Raw genomic sequence first — 19,902 nt, forward strand, 5'->3', positions numbered from 1 at the left:
GAAAAAAACATGCATCGTGGTTTTGATTTTTTTTACATTTCCTGTCTGCAATTGGATTCCCCCCCTAAATGTCTTTTTTTTTTTTTTTTTTTATTCATAGTTTCTGTACTGTATTATATTATACTGTTGAGGCCTTGTGCCCTATTGAAGAAAGAGCACTATATAAAATAAATTCATATCCTTAATGCATAAAGTATATGTAATCTATGTGTTAGCAATTGCCTTTAATTGTTTGCAGTGGGCTTTCTGAATAGTACACACATCCTAATCTGTGGTCATTTTATGGCTTTTGTTTTGAAATGAGATGACTTTTTACTTTTGAGCTAGCATTAAGCAGCCTTCGCACACAACCACTGGCTACTAGAGCATACCTAGGTTACAGGGCACTGAGAAATAATATTCAAGATTCAATTTACTGTATACCAAAGTTGTGAGCATAGTATAGTCTTCACACTGAAGACTATTTGCACAATTTCCCCCGGGAATGTTTTGCAGCCTATATACAACCCTTCCACTGATCTAAATTTTAAAGGGGCTGCTATCTATGTCTAAATATAACCCGTTAACAGCTGCTGTTTGGTCCTAGCTCCCTGCCATATATGTCCTGGACCATAAAGTCTGGTGCTTTGCGTCCACAGCAGTTCATGCAGTGAAGTTCTAGCTTTCCCTTGAAACTGGTAAGTCTTCTACAAATATTTTCATAAAGATATATCATGAAATGAGTCTTGGTGGAAAGATTCAGTTGCACTGACTGATTCTTTGGCCAAACTGGGGCTAGTTCTTGTCTGTATGGTTACATATATTTCATGTCATTATAAATTGTCTTGTCAAAGGTTCTCACAGCAGTAAAGGAATTTTTGGAGGTTTTATAAAGTGGTTTTGCATTTTAGCCTATGATTATACTAAACAGATTATCACATAATAAAATTAGCACGCTGAGTCATTATAGGATTCTGACAAATACCGATTTGAATCCAACCCTTAATGCTGGCTGTACACATGATATTCCAATCATTATACAGCAATTGGCTGGTTGCATCAAATGTCTCTATCCTGCAAGTGCTAGCTTTTGCTTCTTGCACATGGGGGGTCATTCCGAGTTGATCGCACGTAGCAACTTTTTGCTGCTCGTGCCATCAACTAGACGCCGCCAATAGGGGAGAGTATTTGAGCATAGCAGGGCTGCGATCGCATGTGCAGCCCTGCTATGCTAAAAAAGTTTAAAGCAAAACAAGACTAGCCCGGCAGCTACTTAACAGTGTGACGGATCCAGCGATGAAGGTCCTGGCTGTGACGTCAGGCATCCGACCTCCAAACGCCTGGACACGCCTGTGTTCGGTTTACCACGCCCGGGAAACGGTAAATAGATGCCCCGATCCTCCTTCGTGCTGTCAGTCTTCTTGCAATCGCTTTCAATGGTCCTGGTGTCGTTGGTCAGCGATGGCAATGCGAGCGCAGCTGCAGTTCTGACCTGTGCGCATCGCAGCGAAGAACCACTGCGTGTAAACAGTTTGGAATGACCCCCATTAGCGTAATATAAAAATCAGTAGTCAGGACATTCATTGCTCCCAATTCACAATCCGTGCAAGATGGAGTTGATCTGATCATCTAACAGGTATTTTTTTTTTATTGTAAAATATATATTTGTGCTAAAATGAATGATTGTTATATGTTATACTGTAAGTTTCTATATCTCACACTGTACCCTTTCTACAATGGTGATTTCCTAGAACCCAGAATCTGGACAGCGTGAAGGGAAGAGACTTCTGGATCTTACTCCTCTTCTATGATGCCAGGAGTACTCACTATGAATATTACGGATTTAAATCGCGAGTGCCTTCTGCATTTATTTTCCTTCTTAGATAGAGACAGTAAGAAATACCTGTCACAAACATGTCACAAGTTCATGGAAGTTTTCCAAGAACCTTCTCTGTGGCCCTTGTTGAATTTTACCTCCATATCGGAGCTCTCAAAAAAGAATTATGTTTTGGGACCAGCTTTGAAATCTCTGTCAATTTGCTGGTACTCCAGCCGGGTAAAGGTCTGCAACATTGAGGACTGGGTGAAAACTGCACTCCAAAAATCTATGTGCAGCTCCCACCTGAACACAGTCAGTGATTTCCTTCTGCAAGTCTGTAAAAGGTAACGTAATATCCAGCACTCTATTGCTATGTGGCTAGAGTGCATGACATTTATTGTTATTGTCATTCTATTCTGGGTTGTAATTTATATATATTTTTTACATCAGTGTTTTTGTTTATGTACGCATGTTCTTTACTTGCTTTATTTGAACTTTTGTTGTTTGTACATTTGTTATTTAGTAGAATGCTAAGCCCCCCCAAAACAAAAAACCCTTCCAAAAAACTACCCAAAAAAACTCTATACATGGGACATAAGTTATCATGGAAATGTCTTGCCGTAATAAAGAATAAATAAAAGGCCGTAACCAATCTTATTTTTGTTTACATACATCTGTTTTTAGTTTTTGTGTGAAGTAAACTTAAAACTTCATTTTAAACTGTTGTGAAGGGTTTGGGTTTCATTCAGAAGCAGAGGATAAGTGCAGCATTATCACATCTTGTACATGAACTCCTATCATGTGTGCATACTGTAGAAATCATTCTGTATACTGTGCAGTGCGGAACATTACACACATGCCATTTAAAGAGAGTCCAACCATGGAGCCAATGGGTCTAATTCAGACCTGATCACACGCTAGCTCTTTTTCCAGCGCTGTGATCAGGTCAGAACTGCGCATGCGTATACACCGCAATGCACAGGCACGTTACACGAGTACAAAGCGGAACGTTGCTGTGCGATGGGTTTTACGAAGAATCCATTCACACAGCTGATCGCAAGGAGATTGACAGGAAGAAGGTGTATGTGGGTGGCAACTGATTATTTTCTGGGAGTGTTTGAAAAAAACGCAGGGGTTCCCAAGCATTGGCAGGGCGGGTGTCTGACGCCAATTCCGGGTCTGGACAGGCTGAAGTGATTGCAGCGGCTTAATAAGTTCTGGGCAGCTCAGAAACTCCACAAATTTTTTTTTTGTACCGCTCCGCTGCACATGCGATCGCACACTTGCACAGCTGAAATACACTTCCCGGTGGGTGGCGACTATCTGATCGCATAACTGCAAAAAAACTGCTAGCGAGCGATCAGGTCTGAATTGCCCCCAATGTTCTTTTTATTTATAACAACATTTCTCTGACGTCCTAGTGGATGCTGGGAACTCCGTAAGGACCATGGGGAATAGCGGCTCCGCAGGAGACTGGGCACAACTAAAAGAAAGCTTTTAGACTACCTGGTCTGCACTGGCTCCTCCCACTATGACCCTCCTCCAAGCCTCAGTTAGATTTCTGTGCCCGGCCGAGCTGGATGCACACTAGGGGCTCTCCTGAGCTCCTAGAAAGAAAGTTTATTTTAGGTTTTTTATTTTACAGTGAGACCTGCTGGCAACAGGCTCACTGCATCGAGGGACTAAGGGGAGAAGAAGCGAACCTACCTGCTTGCAGCTAGCTTGGGCTTCTTAGGCTACTGGACACCATTAGCTCCAGAGGGAACGACCGCATGGAACTAGCCTTGGTGTTCGTTCCCGGAGCCGCGCCGCCGTACCCCTTACAGAGCCAGAAGCAAGAAGAGGTCCGGAAAATCGGTGGCAGAAGACATCAGTCTTCACCAAGGTAGCGCACAGCACTGCAGCTGTGCGCCATTGCTCCTCATACACACTTCACACTCCGGTCACTGAGGGTGCAGGGCGCTGGGGGGGGGGGGGGGGGGGGGGGGGGGGGGCGCGCCCTGAGCAGCAATAAAAACACCTTGGCTGGCAAATATATCACAATATATAGCCCCAGAGGCTATATATGTGATAAATACCCCTGCCAGAATCCATAAAAAAGCGGGAGAAAAGTCCGCGAAAAAGGGGCGGAGCTATCTCCCTCAGCAGACTGGCGCCATTTTCTCTTCACAGTGCAGCTGGAAGACAGCTCCCCAGGCTCTCCCCTGTAGTTTGCAGGCTCAAAGGGTTAAAAAGAGAGGGGGGGGCACTAAATTTAGGCGCAATATTGTATATACAAGCAGCTATTGGGAAAAATTCACTCAATATAGTGTTAATCCCTAAATTATATAGCGCTCTGGTGTGTGCTGGCATACTCTCTCTCTGTCTCCCCAAAGGGCTGTGTGGGGTCCTGTCCTCAGTCAGAGCATTCCCTGTGTGTGTGCGGTGTGTCGGTACGGCTGTGTCGACACGTTTGATGAGGAGGCTTATGTGGTGGCAGAGCAGATGCCGATAAATGTGATGTCGCTCCCTGTGGGGCCGACACCAGAGTGGATGGATAGGTGGAAGGTATAAACCGACAGTGTCAACTCCTTACATAAAAGGCTGGATGACGTAACAGCTGTGGGACAGCCGGCTTCTCAGCCGCGCCTGCCCAGGCGTCTCAAAGGCCATCAGGGGCTCAAAAACGCCCGCTCCCTCAGATGGCAGACACAGATGTCGACACGGAGTCTGACTCCAGTGTCGACGAGGTTGAGACATATACACAATCCACTAGGAACATCCGTTACATGATCCCGGCAATAAAAAATGTGTTACACATTTCTGACATTAACCCAAGTACCACTAAAAAAGGGTTTTATGTGTGGGGAGAAAAAGCAGGCAGTGTTTTGTTCCCCCCATCAAATGAGTGAATGAAGTGTGAAAAAGCGTGGGTTCCCCGGTAAGAAACTGGTAATTTCTAAAAAGTTACTGATGGCGTACCCTTTCCCGCCAGAGGATAAGTTACGCTGGGAGATATCCCCTAGGGTGGATAAGGCGCTCACACGTTTGTCAAAAAAGGTGGCACTGCCGTCTTAGGATACGGCCACTTTGAAGGTACCTGCTGATAAACAGCAGGAGGCTATCCTGAAGTCTGTATTTACACACTCAGGTAACTAGACTGAGACCTGCAGATAGTGCTGCTGCAGCGTGGTCTGTGACCCTGTCAAACAGGGATACTATTTTGCGAACATATTAAAGACGTCGTCTTATATATGAGGGATGCACAGAGGGATATTTTGCCGGCTGGCATCCAGAATTAATGCAATGTCCATTCTGTCAGGAGGGTATTAGAGACCCGACACTGGACAGGTGATGCTGACTTTAAAAAGGCACATAGAGCCTTATAAGGGTGAGGAATTGTTTGGGGATGGTCTCTGGGACCTCGTATCCACAGCAACAGCTGGGAAGAAAATTTTTTACCTCAGGTTTCCTCACAGCCTAAGAAAGCACTGTGTTATCAGGTACAGTCCTTTCGGCTTCAGAAAAGCAAGCGGGTCAAAGGCGCTTCTTTTCTGCACAGAGACGAGGGAAGAGGGAAAAAGCTGCACCAGTCAGCCAGTTCCCAGAATCAAAATTCTTCCCCCGCTTCCTCTGAGTCCACCGCATGACGCGGGGGCTCCACAGGCGTAGCCAGTTACGATGGGGGGCCGCCTCAAAAATTTCAGCGATCAGTGGGCTCGCTCACAGGTGGATCCCTGGATCCTTCAAGTAGTATCTAAGGGGTACAAGCTGGAATTCGAGGCGTCTCCCCCCCCACCGTTTCCTCAAATCTGCCTTGCCGACAACTCCCTCAGGCAGGGAGGCTGTGCTAGAGGCAATTCACAAGCTGTATTCCCAGCAGGTGATAGTCAAGGTGCCCCTACTTCAACAAGGACGGGGTTACTATTCCACACTGTTTGTGGTACCGAAACCGGACGGTTCGGTGAGACCCATGTTAAATTTGAAATCCTTGAACACATATATAAAAAAATTCAAGTTCAAGATGGAATCGCTCAGGGCGGTTATTGCAAGCCTGGAGGAGGGGGATTACATGGTATCCCTGGACATCAAGGATGCTTACCTACATGTCCCCATTTACCATCCTCACCAGGAGTACCTCAGATTTGTGGTACAGGATTGCCATTACCAATTCCAAACACTGCCGTTTGGACTGTCCACGGCAGCGAGGGTCTTTACCAAGGTAATGGCAGAAATGATGATACTCCTTCGAAAAAAGGGAGTTTTAATTATCCCGTACTTGGACGATCTCCTTATAAAGGCGAGGTCCAAGGAGCAGTTGTTGGTCGGAGTAGCACTATCTCGGGAAGTGCTACAACAGCACGGATGGATTCTATACTTTCCAAAGTCACAGCTGGTTCCTACCACACGCCTACTGTTCCTGGGGATGGTTCTGGACACAGAACAGAAAAAAGTATTTCTCTATCGTCCTAGTGGATGCTGGGGTTCCTGAAAGGACCATGGGGGATAGCGGCTCCGCAGGAGACAGGGCACAAAAGTAAAGCTTTCCGATCAGGTGGTGTGCACTGGCTCCTCCCCCTATGACCCTCCTCCAAGCCAGTTAGATTTTTGTGCCCGGCCGAGAAGGGTGCAATCTAGGTGGCTCTCCTAAAGAGCTGCTTAGAGAAAGTTTAGCTTAGGTTTTTTATTTTACAGTGAGTCCTGCTGGCAACAGGATCACTGCAACGAGGGACTTAGGGGAGAAGAAGTGAACTCACCTGCGTGCAGGATGGATTGGCTTCTTGGCTACTGGACATCAGCTCCAGAGGGACGATCACAGGTACAGCCTGGATGGTCACCGGAGCCTCGCCGCCGGCCCCCTTGCAGATGCTGAAACATGAAGAGGTCCAGAATCGGCGGCAGAAGACTCCTCAGTCTTCTAAAGGTAGCGCACAGCACTGCAGCTGTGCGCCATTTTCCTCTCAGCACACTTCACACGGCAGTCACTGAGGGTGCAGGGCGCTGGGAGGGGAGCGCCCTGGGAGGCAAATGAAAACCTATTTGGCTAAAAAATACCTCACATATAGCCTCCGGGGCTATATGGAGATATTTAACCCCTGCCAGAATACACTAAAGAGCGGGAGACGAGCCCGCCGGAAAGGGGCGGGGCCTATCTCCTCAGCACACAGCGCCATTTTCCTTACACAGCTCCGCTGGTCAGGACGGCTCCCAGGTCTCTCCCCTGCACTGCACTACAGAAACAGGGTAAAACAAGAGAGGGACAGAAACAGGGTAAAACAAGAGAGGGGGGGCAAAATAGTGGCAAAAATTATATTATAAAAGCAGCTATACAGGGAGCACTTATTATAAGGCTATCCCTGTCATATATAGCGCTTTTGGTGTGTGCTGGCAAACTCTCCCTCTGTCTCCCCAAAGGGCTAGTGGGGTCCTGTCTTCGTTAAGAGCATTCCCTGTGTGTCTGCTGTGTGTCGGTACGTGTGTGTCGACATGTATGAGGACGATATTGGTGTGGAGGCGGAGCAATTGCCAAATATGGGGATGTCACCTCCTAGGGGGTCGACACCAGAATGGATGCCTTTATTTATGGAATTACGGGATAGTGTCAACACGCTAAAGCAGTCGTTGTCGACATGAGACGGCCGGACAATCAGTTAGTGCCTGTCCAGGCGCCTCAAACACCGTCAGGGGCTGTAAAACGCCCTTTGCCTCAGTCGGTCGACACAGACCCAGACACAGGCACTGATTCCAGTGGCGACGGTGACGAATCAACCGTATTTTCCAGTAGGGCCACACGTTATATGATTTTGGCAATGAAGGAGGCGTTACATTTAGCGGATACTACTGGTACCACTAAACAGGGTATTATGTGGGGTGTGAAAAAACTACCTATAGTTTTTCCTGAATCAGAAGAACTAAATGATGTATGTGATGAAGCGTGGGTTGCCCCCGATAAAAAGATGCTAATTTCAAAGAAGTTATTAGCTTTATACCCTTTCCCGTCAGAGGTTAGGGCGCGCTGGGAAACACCTCCTAGGGTGGATAAGGCGCTCACACGCTTATCTAAACAAGTGGCGTTACCCTCTCCTGAGACGGCCGCACTTAAAGATCCAACAGATAGGAGGATGGAAAATATCCAAAAAAGTATATACACACATACAGGTGTTATACTACGACCAGCTATAGCGTCAGCCTGGATGTGCAGTGCTGGAGTAGTTTGGTCAGAGTCCCTGATTGAAAATATTGATACCCTGGATAGGGACAATGTTTTACTGTCTTTAGAGCAAATAAAGGATGCATTTCTTTATATGCGTGATGCACAGAGGGATATCTGCACACTGGCATCACGGGTAAGTGCTATGTCCATTTCGGCCAGAAGAAGTTTATGAACGCGACAGTGGTCAGGCGATGCGGACTCAAAACGGCATATGGAAGTTTTGCCGTATAAAGGGGAGGAGTTATTTGGAGTCGGTCTATCAGATTTGGTGGCCACGGCTACAGCCGGGAAATCCACCTTTTTACCTCAAGCTACTCCCCAACAGAAAAAGACACCGACTTTTCAACCGCAGTCCTTTCGTTCCTTTAAAAACAAGAGAGCAAAGGGATATTCATATCTGCCACGAGGCAGAGGAAGGGGGAAGAGACACCAACAGGCAGCTCCTTCCCAGGAACAGAAGCCCTCCCCCGCTTCTACAAAAGCCTCAGCATGACGCTGGGGCTTCTCAAGCGGACTCGGGGGCGGTGGGCGGTCGTCTCAAGCATTTCAGCGCGCAGTGGGCTCACTCGCAGGTAGATCCCTGGATCCTGCAGATAATATCTCAGGGGTACAGGTTGGAACTAGAGACAGATCCGCCTCGCCGTTTCCTGAAGTCTGCTTTACCAACGTCCCCCTCCGAAAGGGAGACGGTTTTGGAAGCCATTCACAAGCTGTACTCTCAGCAGGTGATAGTCAAGGTACCTCTTCTACAACAGGGAAAGGGGTATTATTCCACTCTATTTGTGGTACCGAAGCCGGACGGCTCGGTAAGACCTATTCTAAATCTGAAGTCCTTGAACCTGTACATAAAGAAGTTCAAGTTCAAAATGGAGTCACTCAGAGCAGTGATAGCGAACCTGGAAGAAGGGGACTTTATGGTGTCCTTGGACATCAAGGATGCGTACCTCCACGTTCCAATTTACCCCTCACACCAGGGGTACCTCAGGTTCGTTGTACAAAACTGTCACTATCAGTTTCAGACGCTGCCGTTCGGATTGTCCACGGCACCTCGGGTCTTTACAAAGGTAATGGCCGAGATGATGATTCTTCTTCGAAGAAAAGGCGTATTAATTATCCCATACTTGGACGATCTCCTAATAAGGGCAAGGTCCAGAGAACAGCTAGAGAGGGGATTAACACTGTCTCAAGAAGTGCTAAAACAGCACGGCTGGATTCTGAATATTCCAAAATCCCAGTTAATGCCGACAACTCGTCTGCTGTTCCTAGGGATGATTCTGGACACGGTTCAGAAAAAGGTTTTTCTCCCGGAGGAAAAAGCCAAGGAGTTGTCCGAGCTTGTCAGGAACCTCCTAAAACCAGGAAAGGTGTCTGTACATCAATGCACAAGAGTCCTGGGAAAAATGGTGGCTTCTTACGAAGCAATTCCATTCGGCAGATTCCATGCACGAATTTTCCAGAGGGATCTGTTAGACAAATGGTCAGGGTCGCATCTTCAGATGCACCAGCGGATAACCCTGTCTCCAAGGACAAGGGTATCTCTTCTGTGGTGGTTGCAGAGTGCTCATCTATTGGAGGGCCGCAGATTCGGCATACAGGATTGGATCCTGGTGACCACGGACGCCAGCCTGAGAGGCTGGGGAGCAGTCACACAAGGAAGAAACTTCCAGGGAGTGTGGACGAGCCTGGAAACGTCTCTTCACATAAACATTCTGGAACTAAGAGCAATCTACAATGCTCTAAGCCAGGCAGAACCTCTGCTTCAAGGAAAACCGGTGTTGATCCAGTCGGACAACATCACGGCAGTCGCCCATGTGAACAGACAGGGCGGCACAAGAAGCAGGAGTGCAATGGCAGAAGCTGCAAGGATTCTTCGCTGGGCAGAGAATCATGTGATAGCACTGTCAGCAGTGTTCATCCCGGGAGTGGACAACTGGGAAGCAGACTTCCTCAGCAGACACGACCTTCACCCGGGAGAGTGGGGACTTCATCCGGAAGTCTTCCACATGCTGGTAACCCGTTGGGAAAGACCAATGGTGGACATGATGGCGTCTCGCCTCAACAAAAAACTGGACAGGTATTGCGCCAGGTCAAGAGATCCGCAGGCAATAGCTGTGGACGCGCTGGTAACGCCTTGGGTGTACCAGTCGGTGTATGTGTTTCCTCCTCTGCCTCTCATACCAAAAGTATTGAGAATTATACGGCAATGAGGCGTAAGAACGATACTAGTGGTTCCGGATTGGCCAAGAAGGACTTGGTACCCGGAACTTCAAGAGATGATCACGGAAGATCCGTGGCCTCTACCTCTAAGGAGGGACTTGCTTCAGCAGGGTCCCTGTCTGTTTCAAGACTTACCGCGGCTGCGTTTGACGGCATGGCGGTTGAACGCCGGATCCTAAAGGAAAAAGGCATGCCGGAAGAAGTCATTCCTACTTTGATTAAAGCAAGGAAGGAAGTAACCGTGCAACACTATCACCGCATTTGGCGAAGATATGTTGCGTGGTGCGAGGATCGGAGTGCTCCGACGGAGGAATTTCAACTGGGTCGATTCCTACATTTCCTGCAATCAGGATTGTCTATGGGTCTCAAATTGGGATCTATTAAGGTTCAAATTTCGGCCCTGTCGATTTTCGTTCAAAAAGAATTGGCTTCAGTTCCTGAAGTCCAGACTTTTGTTAAGGGAGTGCTGCATATACAGCCTCCTGTGGTGCCTCCAGTGGCACCGTGGGATCTCAATGTGGTTTTGGAATTTCTAAAATCTCATTGGTTTGAACCACTAAAAAAGGTGGATTTAAAATATCTCACATGGAAAGTGACCATGTTACTAGCCCTGGCTTCGGCCAGGAGAGTGTCAGAACTGGCAGCTTTATCTTACAAAAGCCCATATCTGATTTTCCATTCGGACAGGGCAGAACTGCGGACTCGTCCGCATTTTCTCCCTAAGGTGGTGTCAGCATTTCATCTGAACCAGCCTATTGTAGTGCCTGCGGCTACAAGTGACTTGGAGGACTCCAAGTTACTGGACGTTGTCAGAGCATTAAAAATATATATTGCAAGGACAGCTGGAGTCAGAAAATCTGACTCGTTGTTTATATTGTATGCACCCAACAAGATGGGTGCTCCTGCGTCTAAGCAGACGATTGCTCGTTGGATCTGTAGCACAATCCAACTTGCACATTCTGTGGCAGGCCTGCCACAGCCTAAATCTGTAAAGGCCCACTCCACAAGGAAGGTGGGCTCATCTTGGGCGGCTGCCCGAGGGGTCTCGGCATTACAACTTTGCCGAGCAGCTACGTGGTCAGGGGAGAACACGTTTGTAAAATTTTACAAATTTGATACTCTGGCTAAGGAGGACCTGGAGTTCTCTCATTCGGTGCTGCAGAGTCATCCGCACTCTCCCGCCCGTTTGGGAGCTTTGGTATAATCCCCATGGTCCTTTCAGGAACCCCAGCATCCACTAGGACGATAGAGAAAATAAGAATTTACTTACCGATAATTCTATTTCTCGGAGTCCGTAGTGGATGCTGGGCGCCCATCCCAAGTGCGGATTATCTGCAATAATTGTACATAGTTATTGTTAACTAATTCGGGTTATTGTTAAGAAGCCATCTTTCAGAGGCTCCTCTGTTATCATACTGTTAACTGGTTTTGATCACAAGTTGTACGGTGTGATTGGTGTGGCTGGTATGAGTCTTACCCGGGATTCAAAATTCCTCCCTTATTGTGTACGCTCGTCCGGGCACAGTACCTAACTGGCTTGGAGGAGGGTCATAGGGGGAGGAGCCAGCGCAGACCACCTGATCGGAAAGCTTTACTTTTGTGCCCTGTCTCCTGCGGAGCCGCTATCCCCCATGGTCCTTTCAGGAACCCCAGCATCCACTACGGACTCCGAGAAATAGAATTATCGGTAAGTAAATTCTTATTTTCTCCCGCAGGAGAAAGCCAAGGAGCTGTCATCTCTAGTCAGAGACCTCCTGAAACCAAAACAGGTATCGGTGCATCACTGCACACGAGTCCTGGGAAAAAATTATAGCTTCTTACGAAGCAGAATTCCATTCGGCAGGTTCCATGCAAGAACCTTTCAGTGGGACCTCTTGGACAAGTGGTCGGGATCGCATCTTCAGATGCATCGGCTGATAACCCTGTCTCCAAGGACCAGGGTATCTCTACTGTGGTGGCTGCAGAGTGCTCATCTTCAAGAGGGCCGCAGATTCGGCATACAGGACTGGGTCCTGGTAACCACGGATGCCAGCCTTCGAGGCTGGGGGGCAGTCACACAGGGAAGAAATTTCCAAGGACTTTGGTCAAGTCAGGAGTCGTCCCTACACATAAATGTTCTGGAACTGAGGGCCATTTCCAATGCCCTAAGTCTGGCAAGGCCTCTGCTTCAAAACCAGCCGGTACTGATCCGATCAGACAACATCACGGCGGTCGCCCATGTAAACCGACAGGGCGGCACAAGAAGCAGGATGGCGATGGCAGAAGCCACAAGGATTCTCCGATGGGCGGAAAATCACGTCTTAGCACTGTCAGCAGTGTTCATTCCGGGAGTGGACAACTCGGAAGCAGACTTCCTCAGCAGACACGACCTACACCCGGGAGAGTGGGGACTTCATCCAGAAGTCTTCCAACTGTTGGTAAACCGTTGGGAAAGGCCACAGGTGGACATGATGGTATCCCGCCTAAACAAAAAACTAGATATTGCGCCAGGTCAAGGGACCCTCAGGCAATAGCTGTGGACGCTCTAGTGACACCGTGGGTGTACCAGTCGGTTTATGTATTCCCTCCTCTGCCTCTCATACCAAAGGTACTGAGAATAATAAGAAAACGAGGAGTAAGAACGATACTCGTGGTTCAGGATGGGCCAAGAAGAGCTTGGTACCCAGAACTTCAAGAAATGATATCTGAGGACCCATGGCCTCTACCGCTCAGACAGGATCTGCTACAGCAGGGGCCCTGTCTGTTCCAAGACTTACCGCGGCTGCGTTTGACGGCATGGCGGTTGAATTCCGGATCCTAAAGGAAAAGGGCATTCCGGAGGAAGTCATTCCTACGCTGATAAAAGCCAGGAAAGAAGTAACCGCAAACCATTATCACCGTATTTGGCGAAAATATGTTGCGTGGTGTGAGGACAGGAAGGCCCCAACAGCGGAATTTCAGCTGGGTCATTTTCTGCACTTCCTACAGTCAGGAGTGACTATGGGCCTAAACTTGAGTTCCATTAAGGTCCAGATTTCGGTTCTGTCGATTTTCTTCCAGAAAGAACTGGCTTCACTGCCTGGAGTTCAGACATTTGTAAAGGGAGTGCTACATATTCAGCCCCCTTTTGTGCCTCCTGTGGCACCTTGGGATCTCAAAGTGGTGTTGAGTTTCCTAAAATCACATTGGTTTGAGCCACTTAAAACTGTGGATTTTAAATATCTCACGTGGAAAGTGGTCATGTTATTGGCCTTGGCTTCGGCCAGGCGTGTGTCAGAATTGGCGGCTTTGTCATGTAAAAGCCCTTATCTGATTTTCCATATGGATAGGGCAGAATTGAGGACTCGTCCCCAGTTTCTCCCTAAGGTGATATCAGCTTTTCACTTGAACCAACCTATTGTAGTGCCTGCGGCTACTAGGGACTTGGAAGATTCCAAGTTACTGGACGTAGTCAGGGCCTTAAAAATTTATATTTCCAGGACGGCTGGAGTCAGGAAAACTGACTCGCTTTTTATCCTGTAGGCACCCAACAAAATAGGTGCTCCTGCTTCTAAGCAGACTATTGCTCGCTGAATTTGTAGCACAATTCAGCTGGAGCATTCTGCGGCTGGATTGCCACATCCTAAATCAGTAAAAGCCCATTCCACGAGGAAAGTGGGCTCATCTTGGGCGGCTGCCCGAGGGGTCTCGGCTTTACAACTTTGCCGAGCTGCAACTTGGTCAGGGGCAAACACGTTTGCAAAATTCTACAAATTTGATACCCTGGCTGAGGAGGACCTTGAGTTCTCTCATTCGGTGCTGCAGAGTCATCCGCACTCTCCCGCCCGTTTGGGAGCTTTGGTATAATCCCCATGGTCCTTACGGAGTTCCCAGCATCCACTAGGACGTCAGAGAAAATAAGATTTTACTCACCGGTAAATCTATTTCTCGTAGTCCGTAGTGGATGCTGGGCGCCTATCCCAAGTGCGGATTGTCTGCAATACTTGTATATAGTTATTGCCTAACTAAAGGGTTATTGTTGAGCCATCTGTTGAGAGGCTCAGTTGTTATCATACTGTTAACTGGGTATTGTATCACGAGTTATACGGTGTGATTGGTGTGGCTGGTATGAGTCTTACCCGGGATTCAAAATCCTTCCTTATTGTGTCAGCTCTTCCGGGCACAGTATCCTAACTGAAGTCTGGAGGAGGGTCTTAGTGGGAGGAGCCAGTGCATACCATTAGTCTAAAGCTTTCTTTATAGTTGTGCCCAGTCTCCTGCGGAGCCGCTATTCCCCATGGTCCTTACGGAGTTCCCAGCATCCACTACGGACTACGAGAAATAGATTTACCGGTGAGTAAAATCTTATTTTTTTTCTTAATAACAATACATTTTTCATAATTTACAAATTATTCAGTTGTTGGATTTTTCATAGTTGTATTGTGTAGCAAAATATGACTAGTTTGCACAATGAGAAGTCGCAGACAGTACTACATCCATGTGCTCCTTACTGTGTATGATATTGATGAGGGTTGTATTAATTATGGCTTTATCATGTATTAAAAATGTTCATTAAATAGACAGAGGAGTGTGATTATAGGTAGGTACACAGTGTGATATTGTCATTGCAGGGTCCCCACTGCAGCTCTCCCCCAGACAGGGGTTCCTCTCAGGAAACATTGCTGCAAGGCCTAAAAGGAACTTACATTTATCGGTTTATTATTATTACCACAGTGTATCACAGTATTACCTTACTACCAGAAGGAACCTTGTACCAGCAGGGCTGCTAAGTGCAGGACCCTGTATGGTATCTTAAAGCCAGCCCGCAGTATACAGAGAGTAGATGGCTTTAATGACGTTGGTATTTCGACCATCGGGATCCTGACCAGATCCCCTTTAATGTTACAGTTCTGGTGCAGACTCTTCAGTCAAAAGCAGTAATTAAATGCAATATTGTGACTGCAGGATGCACCATTTCAGAAATAAATGTGCATACCTGAGAGAGGCCTGGGTGGCTTTCAGTCCATACTGGGAATGCTGCAGCTGTGATGGACATGTCTGAAACCTGTAGATAAAGATCTAGATGCCATACTCCAGTGATCTTCAACCCGTAGCTCACCGTAGTATTTTCGGTAGCTCACAGAGCACATGGGCTTGGGCAGTCACTGGCACTCCTCCTCTCTTCATTTCATCAGAGCTCGTGGAATGGCAATGGCGGCACCTGATTGGCTGCCTGACCGCGAGTTTTGATTGGCTCACTAACTGACACCATATTTTAAATGCCCGCCGCCGCCGGAGACTCTGTCACCCTCACCGCAGCCGCTCTCCAGACTTCACAGAGCATTTATCTGGTGCAGCGGGGGGCATTTTAAATGGCACTGCGGGGGGAATTGTATCTGGCACTGCTGGGGGGCATTATTTGTGTATCTGGCACTACGCGGGGGGATTACGTGTAGTGAGGCCACACCCACTTTTGTGAGGCCACACCCACTTTCGCAGGAACACACGCACATTGGGGGGAGGGGGTAGCTCCTTTAGAGGTTTTATTTTCCGAAAGTAGCTCACGCCCCAATTAAGGTTGGAGACCACTGCCATACTCACAATGTTTTTTACATCGTATGTAGAAACTGACTATACCCATAAATCAAACACTGAGGGGTTAATGTAGAGTTGGACTCCATGTACCTCAGCAGCACAGACATAAAATGCCTCTGAAACACATTGAGTATATGCTGAGCTGGGACATCATGCATTGGTCCATGCAGCATTAGCATATCTGCCAGCAGAAACACGTGTAGCAAATGCCATAATACCCAATGTAATACTGTAAGCAAATGTCTGGTTAGTTGTTCTGATAAATCCAAGAGTCACATTTACCATGCAAATGCGTTTAAATACAGACACAAGTACAAAGTAAGAGTATAATGGAACCCCAATTAGCTCCAAACATCCCTCGTTTTCCCCTTTAAAAAATACTATGATATTCTTAACTGCCACACTGTGAATGCAAATATCAATTAAGTACTGCGTATGGATGGTGCGACGTATAATATAGCAGCCACACTAGTGATGTGTATGAGGGAGGGGTCCAGGTTGAAGCGGCTGCTGATCATTTTCAGTGTGTATTTAGTAACTGGGTGACCACCTTCAAGAGATGCACCTCCAGGCAGGTGCATACGTGACTATAGGTATAAACTATAGTATAACGCTTTCCACTTCTTTAAGCACAGGGAGTACTAAGGATACGACCACTGACTCTGCATACAGATGCAAGTGCAGTTATTGTGCGTATGCGCTGTATGGAGAAGCATATGCTCTATCGTATGTTACAGAAAATGCACATGTCCAACTCTACATGACCTCCTAATTGTCCACTTTTGCTCACTTGTAAATGTTTGAAAGGTAACGCTAACTTTTTCCACTATTCTTTCTCTAGGTGCCCAAACTTACGGACATTGACGCTATCGGGCTGCGCCCATGTCAATGATGAGAATATTATCCAGATCCTAAAACATTGTTCCCACCTTCAGAGTCTAAAGCTGGAGAACTGCTCTGGAGTGACGGACAGAATGCTGGTAGTGGTTCCCCTTCTTTCAAAAAAACTCAACACTCTACATGTAAACTTCTGCCGAAATATAACCCAAAATGGGTTATTGCTGCTACAGCAGGGATGCCCAGGCATCGCCCTGCAGGCAGACAGAAGTGCAGCTATGGTCGCTGACAGGATGCCGGATGAGAGACCTTTTCTGCAAAGAACACCAAGAAAGCTTGTAGTGAGATAGCAGATATGTACTGCTGCAGTTCAGTCATGGCAGATGGATGGTGGTGTCCATGTGCTTTCTGCTTATGAACAATATCAGCATGTGTCTATGGATGTACAAGTGAGCACTTTGTTTACACAATTCCTCCAGATTGTACTTACATCCTACTCGTTAGTCACATTCTATTCGTTAGCCTAGAGCATGTGTATCTGAGCAGGAGGGGGTAAGTATGAAATGATACCTTTGACCCCCACCCCCAAACCTGAAAGTGTTGTGGTGCCCCTAGTGTGGAGGTTAGCCTTTCCCATCATTGTGCTGTGTGGGCACTCGAGATGTAATTAATCTGGATAGTAAAGACATTTTGCTGTGACAAAAATAACAATAGATTAGGGGAGAGTTAATGTAACAGAAATGTGTAATGTTTACCGCCATCCCATTTACCAAGGACATCCATGTTGTATGGGCATCATAGCCGCACTCAAAGTCCACTCTTGGAATGTAGTAGCTTTGTTCTTTTTATATTTTATATTATGTATAATATAAACTGGCAATTACACCCCCTCCCCAAAAACAGTGATCTTTCTTTTTACATTGCTAAAATATCAACGCATCTTCATACCAAATAAAGCAGTGCCATAGTGCGGTGCTTAGGTGCCCTGGGCCAGCAATCTGGGCCTTCCACCCCAATGCACATGACGTCACAAAACTAGCCCCAGGAACAAGAAGCTTGGTTCCAGACAAGTCTGGTGCCTATTGATAAAGCCTAATATTTATCTTATTTAAAACACTCTGAAAGGTTAAAAAACACAGTACGCAATTGGCGCACGAGGTACCGTAAGGGTACGCTCTTAGCGTAGCGGACGCTGTATCGGGAGCGAGCTGCTCGAGCGACACAAACGCTCGCGAGAATACGCTGTTGGTATCGGGCACACTATAGGTGAGCGACTACCGTAATGCTACGCTATCAGCGTAGCGGACGCTCGAGACCACGAGGAGATCACGAGCGGCGCAGACGCTCACAAGATAACAATCAGTAGACCTTGAATGTAACACACAGAAAGGATATTCTTATACTGTAGACCTTGTATGGAAACACTGTAGCTATATAACGCTGCTTAACCTTGTTTACACTAAAGCTGTTTGAGCGATAGAGACGCTCCTATTACCCTCTGCAATATAATGAACACACAATACCGGTCTAAGGGTCTAACGCCTTTTAAGGAAATGAATGAACGTTCAAAAAGAATAATACAATACAAGTTATACACTACCAAGATAACATAAAATACCTAACCAAGTAACTACACATAAAATACAATAAAGATACAATTTACTTTTAAAGGGGAAGGAGAGAGAGAGAGAGAACGAGAGAGAGTGGCTTATAACAATAAAGACAATATGATTGCAGAGAAACTTACGCACAAAGGGAAACAATCGCATGCGCCTTCTGGATATCCAGCTCCCGATTATCAGTGATGAGAACCGTTGAAGAGAATAGAGAGCTGGCCCAGATCGGCTTGTCCTTTTATACACTACACACAATACAGTACAATGGTCCCTATATTCTTATTGTTCATTGGACACAGGAATTCGTCTTCGCATTAAAACAAAAGGTCATAGGTTGATTCATACAGGTGGGCTGTGACTATTTCAAACTGCTCAGGTGGGAGGGAAACTGGGTTTCCCGCCGCATGGGTAATAAAGTGCAAAATACAGTAAATGTTCATAAACTTCTTATGTCCATAACTATTCGCACGAGCGATTAATCCGCTTCAAACCAACACCGGAATATTGCTAATTAAATACTCTTCCGATGGATACTAAACACCACTGTATAACCCCTGTCTGACCCTTCGTATCAAACAAAGAGGGATCTCTTTGTCTATGAACATGCTACATTAACTAAACTTTCAGAATCTATCAAAGGGACCATAATCTACAAAATACATTATATGGTTAAAATATGTAACGATTGAGTCGCCCGCTAGGCGCATACAAACTCTACCGTAAATGCGCATACCGTGCGCCTGCGGGTGCACGCAACAGCGAGTATGCGCACGCACGGGAGAGCTCATGCATGCGCAGCGGGGACACGCATGAGGTGCAAATATGGCAATGTGTAGCGTGATATTTTTCTGACTTTGACAGTCCACCCTTTGGCAGTCACCAATAACTGCCACTTTCTAAAACATTTCAAAAAGAGAAAAATATATGTCATGTATAATACATTTCTATGATTGGGTAGGGGAGGAGAGGAGAAGGTAGGAAAAGGGTATGACCTAGTGAGATAGCAGAAGCATGTGTGTATGAATCCATGTTTGGGGGGGGTCATGTATCATCGTGCCGTACGTGTTTTAAATCAAGCTTCGAGGTATTGCGAAGTATACATTTGAATTCCTTCTTATCCCGTGGTACGGGTCTGTGGATGGGCTGTCAAACTTTACCGAGCTCTCTTCGGCTTTTGGTTGCAACAAAATGGGGGAGCACATTTTAGTTGATGATACATGAATGGGGGAATATGTGAGTGCTGATATCTGTGCCTATATTCCCTATCGACTATGTGTGTTATTACCTGAAGGTTGTAGTGATGAAGATAAAGAACAATTATGGTAAATGCAGTGATAAACTATGTGAGTTTAATATACATTTGCCGATTGAGGTCTTGTCTTGTCTCGATGTACATGTTGACTGTAGTCTCTTTGTGCTTTTGCCAATAAACGCAAGCAAAGCTTTATCAATGTCCATAGACTTACAAAAAGTGTTGGGCTAGCGTAAAATTAAAAGTACTAGGGATATGGGGGTCTATGGCATAGTCCATCAGTTGTCTGTGTAAAAGGTTGTCAAATTCTTCTTTAGTCCATCTGTTGTCTGCATACAAGGTCGTCAAAATCCTCTTCCAAGCGGGTCTTTTTACCTTGGAGAAAAACAAAGGAGAAACGGGTGAAAGAAACGGACCGTGGAATCACATTTTCATC

General features: G+C 46.6%; 1 protein-coding gene across 2 annotated transcripts; it reads left to right on the forward strand.

Moving 5' to 3' along the window:
• The first annotated feature begins 610 nt into the window (after positions 1-610).
• Positions 611-19,669, forward strand: FBXL22 (F-box and leucine rich repeat protein 22). 2 transcript variants are annotated; one of them, XM_063926538.1, is made up of 3 exons: positions 611-677; positions 1,731-2,142; positions 16,603-19,669. In XM_063926538.1, exons 2-3 carry the CDS (start codon positions 1,787-1,789, stop codon positions 16,946-16,948), a joined length of 702 nt encoding a protein of 233 aa, XP_063782608.1. In that variant the 5' UTR covers positions 611-677; positions 1,731-1,786; the 3' UTR covers positions 16,949-19,669. The 2 variants fall into 2 exon arrangements, with proteins under 2 accessions (XP_063782608.1, XP_063782609.1); XM_063926539.1 differs by lacking the exon at positions 611-677 and adding an exon at positions 1,032-1,615.
• The last annotated feature ends 233 nt before the right edge of the window (positions 19,670-19,902 follow it).

This window comes from Pseudophryne corroboree, chromosome 6 (assembly GCF_028390025.1).
Source record: "Pseudophryne corroboree isolate aPseCor3 chromosome 6, aPseCor3.hap2, whole genome shotgun sequence".
Classification (NCBI taxonomy): Eukaryota; Metazoa; Chordata; class Amphibia; order Anura; family Myobatrachidae; genus Pseudophryne; species Pseudophryne corroboree.

What these genes read in the sequence shown, in the direction of transcription:
- FBXL22 (XM_063926538.1), top strand. Translation starts at nt 1,787, where the DNA reads ATGATGCCAGGAGTACTCACTATGAATATTACGGATTTAAATCGCGAG. An exon ending in CTTCTGCAAGTCTGTAAAAG is followed by an intron (nt 2,143 to 16,602) that starts GTAACGTAATAT and finishes TTCTTTCTCTAG; the next exon opens with GTGCCCAAACTTACGGACAT.